The sequence below is a fragment of the Kogia breviceps genome, chromosome 15, assembly GCF_026419965.1.
Source record: "Kogia breviceps isolate mKogBre1 chromosome 15, mKogBre1 haplotype 1, whole genome shotgun sequence".
Taxonomy (NCBI): Eukaryota; Metazoa; Chordata; class Mammalia; order Artiodactyla; family Physeteridae; genus Kogia; species Kogia breviceps.
In genome coordinates, this window is record NC_081324.1 from 87344751 (window position 1) to 87360022 (window position 15272).

A 15272-nucleotide genomic window follows, 5' to 3' on the forward strand; every position below is an offset into this window, starting at 1 on the left:
AACTCAGGTTCTGGATGTCAGTAGAGATGAACTGTCTTGCCGAAGACACATTGCTAGAAAATACCTCTAATCAAATTATTATATTAATTAAAAACCTCAAGATCTTTTTCTTCCCATCACTTGATCTGTTATCCTGAAACAGTCAAGCAGCAGTAAATTGCAACCATTAAAACTGCTTTCTAAAGCAAAACCGAATGGTTTTAAACAATCTATAATATCTCCATTACGAGTAATTTTTGCCCAGAACAACCACCAAAAAAAGGCCAGATCTTTCTGGCTTCAAATTTGGACAAGTCAGCAGATGAATTAAGCATCCCAAAATTGTCAGTATGACAAGGACAGATGTCCAGACTCTATTAAACAATTTTCCCAGCCACGCTGCATTATAACTTTATTTTTTGTTTGTTCTCCATATCTTATCTTTTCCTAATTAAAAAAAAAATCTATGTCACTATGGGACTTTTCAAAAATACATACTGAGTCAGTGAAGGGGAGACATACTGAGTCAATGAATCACAAGTAATATCGCCATCACAGACAACAGCCCGATTGAATATCTTCTCAATTTTCCCTGTCCTGTATTTATTGATAAACAAAATTGGTATTATCTCGTAGGCCCTTTTGTAATCGACTGATTTTCATAACAGATTTATCAAGATATTATGCATATGCTATAAAAGTCACCATTTTAATGTTTACCATCCAGAGGTTTTTAGTTGAACAACCATCAGCACTATTTAATTTTAGAATATTTTTATTACTTCCAAAAGAAACCTCATACCCATGAACAGAATCTCTCCATTTTCCCCTCCCCAGGCAACCACTAAGCTACTGTGTCTAAAAATGTGCCTCTTCTGGACATCATGTATAAATGGAATCATACAATGTACGGTCTTTTTTGTCTGGTTTATTTTATGTAGTACCACGTTTTCAAGGTTCATCTCTGTTGTAGCATCTATCAGCACTTCTCCCTTTTTTATTGCCAAATAATATTCCATTGCATGGAGAGATCATGTGTTTGCCCACTCGTGTATTTTATATATATATATATATATGACAAATGCTGCTGTGAACTTGTGTGGACATTTGCTTTCAGTTCTCTTAGGTGTAGAACTAGCAGTGCCGAATCTTATGGTAACCAGGTAATCTCCAGCTGTTCCTGTGGTCATTCTTTCTATATACTCTTGCTTGATTGGTTTTCAGGTGTTTCTCTTTCTTATTTTCACCTCTTTCTTATTCTCTCTTCTGAAGGTTCTCTTTCTCCTAGTTTTCTCTCAAGTTCACTGATTTCATTTTCTGCAGCAGCAAACCCAATACACATTGAGTTTCTCACCCCATCTTTATCTCACATGGCTTCTTCTCCTTGCTGGCTTCCTCTGTCTTTGATGATACCACGCTTATTTTGAATCTGAGACCACTGATCAATGCTTAAAATCATCTCTATTTCATGCACAAAGTTCTGTCTTTGTCTCTGGTTTTTAAGAGTTTTCCCCAAAATTCTTACGGTGATATTTTCATATGCCTATGGGTTTTCTGCCTGTTTGGGTATCTGCTCCAAAGGTATGTTCCTCACCCAGTAATGGCCTTTTATTGTTACTGGTCCAGAGAGGAAACCTTGCTGGCTTTGACATGTCCATGCTCACCTGTACCAGCACCTACTGGTGATATTAGGAGATAGGCCTGATTTTTTTTTTTAATGCCTGGGTCTCCTCCACTCACATTCCTGGTCCTTTTCTTTTTCATGCACAGTTAAGATTGGCAATCTTTTCATCCTCCTTCAACCCAGTCCTGCAGTTTTCACAAACACTTCTCTACGTTTCTAACATACACATGATAACTTTTCTTATTTATTTATTTATTTAATTGGAGTATAGTGATTTATAATGGCGTGTTAGTTTCTGGTGTACAGCAAAGTGATTCAGATATATATGAATATGGTTTATTACAGGATATTTAATATATTAAATGTACTTAACAAGCACGGGCAACATCCTGATTGAATATCTTCCAGATTTTCCCTGTCCCATATTTACTGATAAACAATACTGTTATTATCTCTTTTCCATTATGGTTTATTACAGGATTTAATATACTAATAGTTCCCTGTGCTATACAGTAGGACCTTGTTGTTTATCTACTTTAAATATAAGAGTTTGGGGCTTCCCTGGTGGCGCAGTGGTTGAGAGTCCGCCTGCCGATGCAGGGGACGCGGGTTCGTGCCCCGGTCCGGGAAGATCCCACATCCGGGAACCCGTGAGCCGTGGCCGCTGCGCCTGCGCGTCCGGAGCGGCTGGGCCCGTGAGCCGTGGCCGCTGCGCCTGCGCGTCCGGAGCCTGCGCTCCGCGACGGGAGAGGCCACGACAGTGAGAGGCCCGCGAACCACAAAAAATAAATAAATAAATATAATAGTTTGTTTTATAGATACTAGTTTGTAATCATAACTTTTCCAGTGCATTATTAATGTGGATCTTCACACCCTTATTATATTTCACTGGAAATTTCCACAGGAACCTAGTAGAATGAAGGAAATAGTTAGGTACCATGCTCTTTCCATCATCCTATTGGAAATCCCACATTTATTCTATATATATTTCTGAGATCAAGGTTCTGGTTCCCCAACCTATCCAGTTTGCTTTTCTCTTTGGAGCAGAAAACTGATTATGAGTTAAGTATACTGCTGCCTGTAATACATGATGTTTTGCACTTCCCACTGAAGTCTGGTGTGGCCATGTGATTAAGTCCTGACCAATGAGAGGCAGGAGAGTATTGGGGGTTGGCATGCGTTTCTAGAAAAGTTCCTTAAAGGGAATTGATCCTGTGGTGAAGGCTCTTTTCTGTCAGTTTTCTTTAGCCTGCAATGCAGATGTGATGACTGGCACTCCAGCAGCCAGGTTAATCTATGAGGATAAAAGCCATGCATTACTATGGTGTTAAAGAAAGATAGGTGCCTGGGACCCTGATAGTACTGAGGAGTTGCCATGCCAGCCATGGCCGGCCTACATCAGGGCTTCTTCTATGTGACAGAGAAATAAACTTTTACTTTAAGTCACTTTATTTTGTTAAGTCACTCTTATTAAATAATCAAACCTAATCCTAACAAATGTATTATGAGGTGGATTTATCATGCCAGCATACATTTTTCTGAACATACATTCATGATTGTAATCTTATCTCTGTATACTTTAAATATTACTTTTTATTTATGGCACCTCATGTTACTACTTAAGCTACATTTGTTTTAAAATGAAACATGTTGTAATGGAGAATAACAAATCTGCATCCATACTGTATCTCTTTCTTTTACTTTAACCTCTGTATTCTATTGCTTTTGCTACAAGTTCAGAATTTGCCTAGAACCTGAAATATACAAGATAGACCATTCCCAAGGCTCTGACCTTTAAAGGTATAACACTTTTCCATTTGTATAGAGATAAAAAGTTGCAGAACAGAGTGTAAGGTTTACAGAAACAGGCACAGCTGCAAGAACAAAAGATTCCAGTGCGAAGAAGTGTGCAGCAACCAGCCACACCCTTCGCCTTTTACTATAAAAGAAGGCTGAATTCTAACTCGGGTTAAGATGGTTCTTTGGGACACTAGTCCACTGTCTCCTCGGTCTGCTGGCTTTCCGAATAAAGTCACTATCCCTTTCCCCAACAACCCGTCTGTCAATTTACCGGCCTGTCCTGTGGCAAGCGGTACGAGCTTGAACTCGGTAACAAAATTACCTATAGATAAATGGAAAAGCAGTATAGTATGAAGGATTATAAACAGATAATTATGAAAAAGGATTAAATCAAACTACGTACTCTTGCTTGTCTATAATCTATTAACAAAGGATAGAGATTTTATAGACATACTAGCCCCTAAAAGAAGAATTTCTCTTCAATCAGTAGTCTTTCTGAAGAACTGGAAAACACATATGTTTCTGTCATTCAAGTTTATTTGACCCCATTTCTTTGTACTACCTAAAACCATTTAAATAGCAACTGTGGCAAACTCTGGAAAACACTCATCTGTGCAGAGAAGAGCAAAGAAGTAACAAGTACATGACTTTTGTTACCCATTTATCTAAGTTTACATAGTGCTCTAACAGTGAGCAAGACTCAGAAAATGTCAAATGGAATTTGATGGATAGAGCGCAGAATTAGCTGTCCTCCTTCCTTCCGTAATATTTCCTGGCAATACTTAGTCAAAACAGATCTGATAGCTGTGGGTGACATTCATGTTAATACTGTGATGATAAGGCTTTCAAAAACCAAAGTTCTTCAAAAAACAAAGGATGCATTTCAACTTAGACAAGAATCTTCACTCACTCCTGTTGAGTTCTTCACTAGCACAAGTGTCTCCTTAATCCATAAAATTACACCTGTCACAGGGACTTAACTTCCTTAAGGCAACTTCACAGTCCATGGTGAATTATTAGCAATACACAATCCATGACTCTCAAACTCCTAAGCCTACCTTTCTGGCATCCCGATCATCTGATTCTGACTTTTAAGAATAACTGAAAGTCAAAGAGAGTGTGGGAAGAATGTATAAAGCAAAACAGCTTCTGAAGCAAAACCTACTGATGTGAAAAACATCCACTCCATAATACGTTCTCCAATTATCCTTCAAAGAAGACAGAAACAGACCTTCTCCTGGTCTGTTCGCTATCCCAAAGACTGGAGCATGATTCTTCTGCATTTAATTCCATAAAGACAGAAGTGAAATAAAAAATTTTGAAGTGAGGATAAACGTTGAACATAGAAATAAATATATCCCATTCAAAAAAGTCTATTTTAACTGTATACATGATACTAAATGGTAATACATGCACATAGTAAAAAAAAAAAAACAAATCAGAGTCCAAATGGCTCACAGTAAAAAGTAATTTACCTTCAGCATCCTCCCCCAACTTGCCAGCTCCTCCCAGTAGAAACCACAGCTACCAGTCCCTCTGCTGAAAAAGTATTCTTCTCTGGGTTTTCCCCAAATGGGGCATCAATATAGATGCTGTTGTGCACCTTACTTTTTTGAACAGGTGTATCAGAGCCCACTCAATACGTGTACGTACAGATTTGCATCATTATACACAGGGTAACAGAGATATAGTCTAATTCTAGAACATCACTAAACAAGTATTTATGGAGAGCCTCATGTGTCCCAGATGCTGCTGCAGGGGCTGGAAAGAGCTACCAACCAGACGGACACACGGCTCCCCAACTAAAAGAGCCTGCATTCCACAGCCTCCTCGTTAAGCAAAGCCTTCCTGGCTGCAGCGTCAGAACTGGATTCCACAAAGAGAGAATAAACCTCTGCAGCATCATAACACACGTCAGTACATAAACCACAGAAAAATGTGCATGTGTATATAGGCACATATTTAAACACCTATATCATATATATGTTCTGTACACACAAACTATGTATACATATATGATTTATTACAAAGACACATAATGTACTGTATATGCGCATATAGTATTCTATATATACACGTACGCATGTATATTACATACATAGACATACATGTGTGTTTGTGTATGTCTGTGTGTGTACATCTGCTTCTTCCATCATCTAGACCCACAGCAGGATATAGAAAAGTGACTTCAGGGGCTTCCCTGGTGGCGCAGTGCTCGAGAGTCCGCCTGCCGATGCAGGGGACGCGGGTTCGTGCCCTGGTCCGGGAGGATCCCACATGCTGCGGAGCGGCTGGGCCCGTGAGCCATGACCGCTGAGCCTGCGCGTCCGGAGCCTGTGCTCCGCAACGGGAGAGACCACAGCAGTGAGAGGCCCACATACCGCAAAAAAAAAGAAAACTGACTTCAGAATCTACAAAGGGATAAGGAATATTCTCCATAGTGCATGGCATGCTGATACCAGACCTTTGAAGGACTAGGTTGATAGTCCATTCAGGGAATTTGTTTCTTAAAGAAGATACTGTTACAGATGAAAGGAGAAAAAAAATGAAAAGGACCACACATGTGTATGATTTGATATGTTCTAGAGCTGTTGATTTTTTGTTTCATTTAAGGACGTGTTAAAACCCCTTAGGAGTGCCTGCCTTATTTGATCCATAAAAAGGCAGCTTACACTTTATACCTTAATGGGGATGAGCTGCCCTTGGAAAGTTTCCTTATTTCTCCATATGCCCAAGATGAACTGAATGAATACTTAGCCAGAAATTTAATAAAATGTTTCAAAACGGTTCAAATCTCTCTGCATTTCATACATAACACTACAATCACTACCATTCCCACTAATCCGCAGAGTAAATGGCAAAAAGAAACAAGAGGGAAAATCAGCTCATTGGTTGAGGCTTCTCCCAAATCCCCCCACGCTTTCTGGTGAAGATAGTAAAATATCTATCCATCTATCATCCATCTATCATCCATCTATCTTTATCCACCTCGTCTACCTATCTATCATTATCTATCTACCGAGCTACCTACCTATCTATCCTTCCTAATTTTTGCCAACTTCGCAACACAAAGGAGACCTTTCATGGAGGTGGCACCTTATTTCCCAACTCACGTCACCAGCACAGACACCTTCGGAAGTGAGCTTATTTGTAAGCTCACGGAGGTACTCCGTGTGGCACAGCATTACTATGGAGACATTTGGGGCAGAACTCAGATACGGACTTCTTCTTTTCCCCTCTCATCTGCTCTACAAGCAAACCTTCAAGACAAAAATCTTGAAATACTGGTCACAAAAGGAAAGTCACGGGCCAGAGCTTGACAGTTGACAACCCGAATCCCAGAGCACCCACATGAAACAGAGGGGCACAGAGCAAAATCCACATCACATGACCCCCAAACTGGCATCCGATGCTCTTTGGAAATAAACCCCCCAAAAGCAGAATAGCCATCAGCTGAGATTCATGACCTCTATATTAGAATAAATAATGGAAAATAAATACCTTCCAAACATTGAGCTATAAAGTTCAAAAAGCTGACTCCTGAAATAATGCTACATACCTAGGATTGGTGCATTCATAATTATTTCAATTGACAGCAACATAAAGAGCAACAATCAACCAACCTAAAAGTGGCAAAAACAGGTGACCAGATCAGAAATATTTTGGAGCCACAAATGCGGTTTCGGGAAACAGAAATAAATCAAGAACCACTGAGTTTCTAAGTCTCTGCCCAGCTGTGAACAGACGGTTTCTAATTTGGTGGGTATCAGAGACAGAGTCACAATTCCCTATAATTCCACAGCAGATCATTCACAGGTCCAGCACAGAATGCAATCCACGCATTATATTCCAATCGACATGGCAAATGCGAAAGGCACCTCTGTGTGCCACGAGATCTACAAGCTCTGGGTGTTTTGTTTTGTTTTACAGCAAACTCTTGTTTGAAACACTTGCAAAATGGGCCATTTTAGCAGAACTGCCCAGACTTTGCGTTTCACCTAATCGTACGGATTAGAAAGAGGCCGTGTTGCAGTGGAACATCATTTCGAGATAAATCCCATTTGCATGGAGTAGTCCCCGCAGGTGACCCGGAGCTGTGCTGGGATTGTAAGTAGGTCCACTGTGAACAATAGCCCACCTTTTGCCAAGTGAAGGATTCTATCCATCTCACCTGGAAGCACGAATGATACAGACGACGCACCCCCAGCGCAAACCGCGGCGACAGTGGCCGCCAGCAAATTTGGGAAAAAGGAGGCCACCGCTGCTGCAGCTAATCTGAATCCACGGCAGGCCGCTGGGAACTCACCTGTCTCCCGAGCCAGCCGGTTTCTTCTGACAAACGATGACAGCTGGTGTGTACTTCCCACCGTGATGCGTGCTCTTCTTAACCTCCCACACGGAAGGGCTGCTGGCTCTCACCCCGACGATGTTCATGCCTTTCATCACCTTCACCCTGGTGGAGACACAGCAAACGCACAGCTGAGACGGCTCTGGGGCACCCCTGGGTTACCGCTGCTTCCGGGGACAGTGCACTTAATGGCCCATTGTCACCTGCCAGGTGGAAGCTCATGTTTCATAGCATTTAATCACACATTGGCAACCACCTTCCAATCCATCTGCTCCAATTTTCCCCCCAGTCATTCCTTCCTCTCGCAGAGGAGCTAGAACAGTGCAGTACCCTGACACAGGCAAGCATCAGTCACGTAAAGAGACAGAGTAACGCTGTGCTAGTGCAAGGCTTTACTTCTGAGAAAGTTCACTGAATACCCTTAGACTGTTGAAAACGGAAATTCATTAACACTGCAAAAGTGGGATTAAAAATAACCATGCACGTTCACTGAACGCCTTTTCCGTGCCAGGCACTGATGGGCCGTTCCTCTGTATTATCTCATCTAATTTCCCAGGCCATGTTCCAAGTTCAAAGGTGGGGAGGGGCTGCAGCTGAGACAGGTTCGGGGATCGCGACGGTCCAGAGCCAAGCACAGGCGCTGGGAGGTGCACAGACGCGCCCGACGTCCACGCCTGTGGTCCCCCCGTGACATCGTCGTCATCACGGGCACGTCACCAGGACCGCCATCCCATCATATCACTATCACAACAAACCAGGCGCTCCTCTGAGTTCCTGGCGGTTTTATCTCATTTCACTCTCACACGCGCCCTGTGAGGTCAGTGCCGTGTTCATTTTCACCGACCAGCTGAGCCAACGGGGGGATCAGGCGGCAGGTGACCCAGGATTTGGAACGGCTCCCAACCACAGCACCGGTCCGACCAGGCTCAGTGCTTCCCTTGGCATCACATACAACTTCCTGGTGCTGAAGCCACTTACCTGACCTGCTCAAGTCCTTCGTTACCCATCGCTGGCCAGAACCCGTCCTGAGACTTAACATCTGTTCAGACTTCAGACACATTTGCCAAAGCAGGTGTGCCCTCCATCACAGATGTGGCTTATTATGTGTCTCCTCCATTCACTTATTCCTTCCTTCCTTCATTCTTGGAGAGGGACGGGTGACACGCTTATAGCTCTTTCTCTAGGATATCAGAGAAGCCGGATGACAGAGGCAGAAGAGGATGTGCAGCAAAACCGGTTTCCTAGTTATGCCCTAATGTTTCTCTAAGAGATTTCAAGTGAAAAAACATATATGGGGACCCCCCTCCCCCATTACCCAGAAGGAGGAGAAAGGTTCTGGAGGTTGAATTAATCACCAACGCCTAAGGATTGAATCAGCCATGACTGTGTAGTGAAGCCACCATTAAAATCCAAAAGGAGGGGTTTCAGAGAGCCTCCAGGGTGTTGAAGAAGAATGCCACTGTGTGCCACCATGCTGGGCTCCAAACTCCAAGAGGACTGACGTTTCTTTGTTCTTGACCTCACCCTATGAATCCCTTCATCTGGCTGTTGGTTCCCGTGCTTTAATATCTTCGGTAATAAACTACTCATCTGCCGTGTGGCTGACAGGGTCTTGATGCTCCGGCCGTGTGTCAGGCGTGAGCCTCGGAGGTGGGAGAGCCGAGTTCGGGAATACTGGACCACCAGAGACCTCCTGGCCCCACGGAATATCATTCGGTGAGAGCTCTCCCAGAGCTCACCATCTCAATGCTAAGACCCAGCTCCACCCAAGGACCAGCAAGCTCCAGTGCTGGACACCCCATGCCAAACAACTAGCAAGACAGGACCACAACCCCACCCATTAGCAGAGAGGCTGCCTAAAATCATAGTAAGTTCACAGACACCCCAAAACACACCACTGGATGCAACACTGCCCACCAGGAAGACATGATTGCGCCCAACCCATTGGAACACAGGCACCAGTCCCGTCCACCAGGAAGCCTACACAAGCCACTGAACCAACCTTAGCCAATGGGGGTCAGACACCCAAAACAACGGGAACTACGAACCCGCAGCCTGTGAAAAGGAGACCCCAAACACTAGGTTAGGCAAAATAGAAAGATAGAAATAACAGCAGATGAAAGAGCAAGGTAAAAACCCACCAAACCAAACAAATGAAGAGGAAATAGGCAGTCTACCTGAAAAAGAATTCAGAGTAATGATAGCAAAGTTGATCCAAAATCTTGGAAATTGAATGGAGAAAATACAAGAAACGTTTAACAAGGACCTAGCAGAACAAAGGAGCAAACAAACAGTGATGAACAATACAATAAATGAAATTAAAGATTCCCTAGAAGGAATCAATAGCAGAATAACTGAGGCAGGAGAACGGATAAGTGACCTGGAAGATAAAATAGTGGAAATAACTACTGCAGAGCAGAATAAAGAAAAAAGAATGAAAAGAATTGAGGACTGCCTCAGAGACCTCCAGGACAACATTAAACGCACCAACATTCAAATTATAGCGGTCCCACAAGAAGAAGAGAAAAAAGAAAGGGACTGAGAAAGTATTTGAGGAGATTATAGTTGAAAACTTCCCTAATATGGAAAAGGACATAGTCAATCAAGTTCAAGAAGTGCAGAGAGTCCCATACAGGATAAATGCAAGGAGAACCATGCCAAGACACATATTAATCAAATGATCAAAAATTAAACACAAAGAAAAAATATTAAAAGCAGCAAGGGAAAAGCAACAATTAACATACAAGGGAATCCCCATAAGGTTAACAGCTGATCTTTCAGCAGAAACTCTGCAAGCCGGAAGGGAGTGGCAGGACATATTTAAAGTGATGAAAGGGAAAAACCTACAACCAAGATTACTCTACCCAGCAAGGATCTCATTCAGATTCAACAGAGAAATTAAAACCTTTACAGACAAGCAAAAGCTAAGAGAATTCAGCACCACCAAACCAGCTTTACAAAAAATGCTAAAGGAACTTCTCTAGGCAGGAAACACAAGAGAAGGAAAAGACCTACAAAAACAAACCCAAAGCAATTAAGAAAATGGGAATAGGAACATATATATCAATAATTACTTTAAATGTAAATGGATTAAATGCTCCAACCAAAAGACACAGACTGGCTGAATGGATACAAAAACAAGACCCATATATATGCTGTCTACAAGAGACCCACTTCAGACCTAGAGACTCATACAGACTGAAACTGAAGGGATGGAAAAAGATATTCCATGCAAATGGAAATCAAAAGAAAGCTGGAGTAGCAATTATCATACCAGACAAAGCAGACTTCAAAATAAAGACTATTAGAAGAGACAAAGAAGGACACCACACAATGATCAAGGGATCAATCCAAGAAGAATATATAACAATTGTAAATATTTATGCACCCAACATAGGAGCACCTCTATACAGAAGACAAATGCTAACAGCCATAAAAGAGGAAATTGACAGTAACACAGTCATAGCAAGGGACTTTAACACCCCACTTTCACCAATGGACAGATCATCCAAAATGAAAATAAATAAGGAAACACAAGCTTTAAATGACACATTAAACAAGATGGACTTAACTGATATTTATAGGACATTCCATCCAAAAACAACAGAATACACTTCTCAAGTGCTCACGGAACATTCACCAGGATAGATCATATCTTGGGTCACAAATCAAGCCTTGGTAAATTTAAGAAAATTGAAATCACATCAAGTGGCTTTTCCAACCACAACACTATGAGAGTAGATACCAATTACAGGAAAAAAAAATGTTAATAATACAAACATATGGAGGCTAAACAATCCGTTACTAAATAACCAAGAGATCACTGAAGAAATCAAGGAGGAAATCAAAAAATACCTAGAAACAAATGACAATGAAAACATGACAACCTAAAACCTATGGGATGCAGCAAAAGCACTTCTAAGAGGGAAGTTTATACCAATACAATCCTAGCTCAAGAAACAAGAAAAATCTCAAATAAACAACCTAACCTTACACCTAAATCAATTAGAGAAAGAAGAACAAAAAAACCCCAACGTTAGCAGAGGGAAAGAAATCATAAAGATCATCTCAGAAATAAATGAAAAAGAAATGAAGAAAACAATAGCAAACATCAGTAAAACTAAAAGCTGGTTCTTTGAGAAGATATACAAAATTGATAAACCATTAGCCAGACACATCAACAAAAAAGGGAGAAGACTCAAATCAACAGAATTAGAAATGAAAAAGGGAAAGCAACAACTGACCCTGCAGAAATACAAAGAATCTTGAGGGATTACTATAAGCAACTCTATATGCCAATAAAATGGACTACCTGGAAGAAATACACAAATTCTTAAAAAAGCACAACCTTCCAAGACTGAACCAGGAGGAAGAAATAGAAAATATTAACAGACCAATCACAAGCACTGAAATTGAAACTGTGATTAAAACTCTTCCAACAAACAAAGGCCCAGGACCAGATGGCTTCAAAGGAGAATTCTATCAAACATTTACAGAAGAGCTAACACCCATCCTTCTCAAACTCTTCCAAAAAATTGTGGAGGGAGGAACACTCCCAAATTCATTCTATGAGGCCACCATCACCGATACCAAAACCAGACAAAGATGTCACAAATAAACTACAGACCAGTATCACTGATGAACATAGATGCAAAAATCCTCAACAAAATACTAGCAAACAGAATCCAACAACACATTAAAAGGATCATACACCGTGATCAAGTGGGGTTTATCCCAGGAATGCAAGGTTTCTTTAATATATGCAAACCAATCAATGTGATACACCATATTAATAAACTGAAGGATAAAAACCATATGATAAACTCAACAGATGCAGAAAATGCATCCATTCGATAAAATTCAACACCGATTTATGATAACAGCCCTCCAGAAAGTAGACATAGAGGGAACTTACCTCAACATAATAAAGGCCATATATGACAAGCCACCATCATTCTCAATGGTGAAAAACTGAAACCATTTCCTCTAAAATCAGGAACAAGACAAGGATGTCCACAAAACTACTATTATTCAACATAGTTTTGGAAGTTTTAGTCACAGAAATCAGAGAGAAAAAGATATAAAAAGAATCCAAATCGGAAAAGAAGAAATAAATCTGTCACTGTTTGCAGGTGACATGATACTAAACACAGAGGATCCTAAAGATCCTACCAGAAAACTACTAGAGCTAGTCAGTGAATTTGGTAAAGTAGCAGGATACAAAATTAATGCACAGAAATCTGTTGCATACCTACACATGAATGATGAAAAAATCTGAAAGAGAAATTAAGGAAACACTCCCATTTACCACTGCAACAAAAAGAATAAAATACCTAGGAATAAACCTACCTAAGGAGACAAAAGACCTGTATGCAGAAAACTCTAAGACACTGATGAAATAAATTAAAGATGATACAAACAGATGGAGAGATATACCATGTTCTTGGATTGGAAGAATCAATATTGTAAAAATGACTCTACTACCTAAAGCAATCTACAGATTCAATGCAATCCCTATCAAATTAACAAAGGCATTCTGCACAGAACTAGAACCAAAAATTGCACAATTTGTATGGAAACACAAAAGACCCCGAATAGCCAAAGCAATCTTGAGAAAGAAAAACAGAGCTGGAGAAATCAAGCTCCTGGGCTTCAGACTATACTACAAAGCTACAGTAATCAAGACAGTATGGTACTGGCACAAAAACAGACATATAGCTCAATGGAACAGGATAGAAAGCCCAGAGATAAACCCACGCACATATGGTCACCTTATCTTTGATAAAGGAGGCAAGAAGATACAATGGAGAAGAGACAGCCTCTTCAATAAGTGGTGCTGGGAAAACTGGACAGCTACATGTAAAAGAATGAAATTAGAAAACTTCCTAACACCATACACAAAAATAAACTCAAAATGGATTAAAGACCTAAATGTAAGGCCAGACACTATAAAACTCTTAGAGGAAAACATAGGAAGAACACTCTTTTACATAAATCACAGCAAGATCCTTTTTGACCCACCTCCTAGAGCAATGGAAATAAAAAGAAAAATAAACAAATGAGACCTAATGAAGTTTAAAAGCTTTTGCATAGCAAAGGAAACCATAAACAAGATGAAAAGACAACCCTCAGAATGGGAGAAAATATTTGCAAATGAAGCAACTGACAAAGGATTAATATACACAAAGCTCATGCATCTCAGTATCAAAAAAACAACCCTAACCAAAAATGGGCAGAAGACCTAAGTAGACATTTCTCCAAAGAAGACAGACAGATGGCCAACAAATACATGAAAATATGCTCAACATCACTCACTAATCATTAGAGAAATGCAAATCAAAACTACCATGAGGTATCACCATACACCAGTCAGAACGGCCATCATCAAAAAAATCTACCAACAGTAAATGCTGGAGAGGGTGTGGAGAAAAGGGAACCCTCTTGCACTGTTGGTGGGAATGTAAACTGATATAGCCACTATGGAGAACAGTATGGAGGTTCCTTTAAAAACTAAAAATAGAGCTACCATATGACCCAGCAATCCCACTACTGGGCATATACCCTGAGAAAACCATAATTCGAAAAGACTCATGGATCACAATGTTCACTGCAGCTCTATTTACAATAGCCGGGACATGGAAGCATCCTAAGTGTCCATCAACAGATGAATGGATAAAGAATATGTGGCACATATATATAATGGAATATTACTCAGCCATAAAAAGAAACGAAATTGAGTTATTTGTAGTGAGGTGGATGGACCTAGAGTCTGTCATACAGAGTGACATAAGTCAGAAAGAGAAAAACAAATACTGTATGCTAACACGCGTATATGGAATCTAAATTTTTTTTAAAAAGGTTCTGAAGAACCTAGAGGCAGGACAGGAACAATGTTGCAGACGTAGAGAGTGGACTTGAGGACATGGGGAGGGGGAAGGGTAGCTGGGGAGAAGTGAGAGAGTGGCACGGACATATATACACGCCCAAATGTAAAATAGCTAGCCAGTGGGAAGCAGCCGCATAGCACAGGGAGATCAGCTCGGTGCTTTGTGACCACCTAGAGGGGTGGGATAGGGAGGGTGGGAGGGAGACGCAAGAGGGAGGAGATATGGGGATACATGTATATGTATAGCTGATTCACTCTTTTATACAGCAGAAACTAACACAACATTATAAAGCAACTGTAGTGCAATAAAGATGTTAAAATAAAAACATATATGGAATGGAAGGGATATAGTAAAAGGACAATGCAATACATCACAAACAGATGTATAAACTGCTGCAAAAATTCGTGTTTCCTGTTGTGTTTTCTTTTCTTAGTCCCTTGAGGAAAACAAAAAAGGTTTTGAAGCAAGAAAGCCAGGGGACAAATGGGGCAGGTTGATGGGTGACTGGGTGGGAGATGCTGCCGGGGGGGGTGGGGGGCAGCCCTGGAGGAGGTACACTCCCCAGATTTACAACTGTGGTTCCTGTATGAACACAGAGGCAAGGAGGTGGATCCTGAGTCCATCTCTTAAAACC

General features: G+C 41.0%; 1 protein-coding gene across 2 annotated transcripts in view; it reads right to left on the reverse strand.

Moving 5' to 3' along the window:
* TMEM132D (transmembrane protein 132D) overlaps positions 1 to 15272 on the reverse strand; it is a 655515-nt gene that overhangs the window by 340055 nt on the left and 300188 nt on the right. For both annotated transcript variants that reach the window (XM_067015547.1, XM_059040015.2), the window contains exon 3: positions 7710 to 7856. In XM_067015547.1, coding sequence (XP_066871648.1) covers positions 7710 to 7856 — 147 coding nt within the window. The remainder of the gene's footprint in view (positions 1 to 7709; positions 7857 to 15272) is intronic.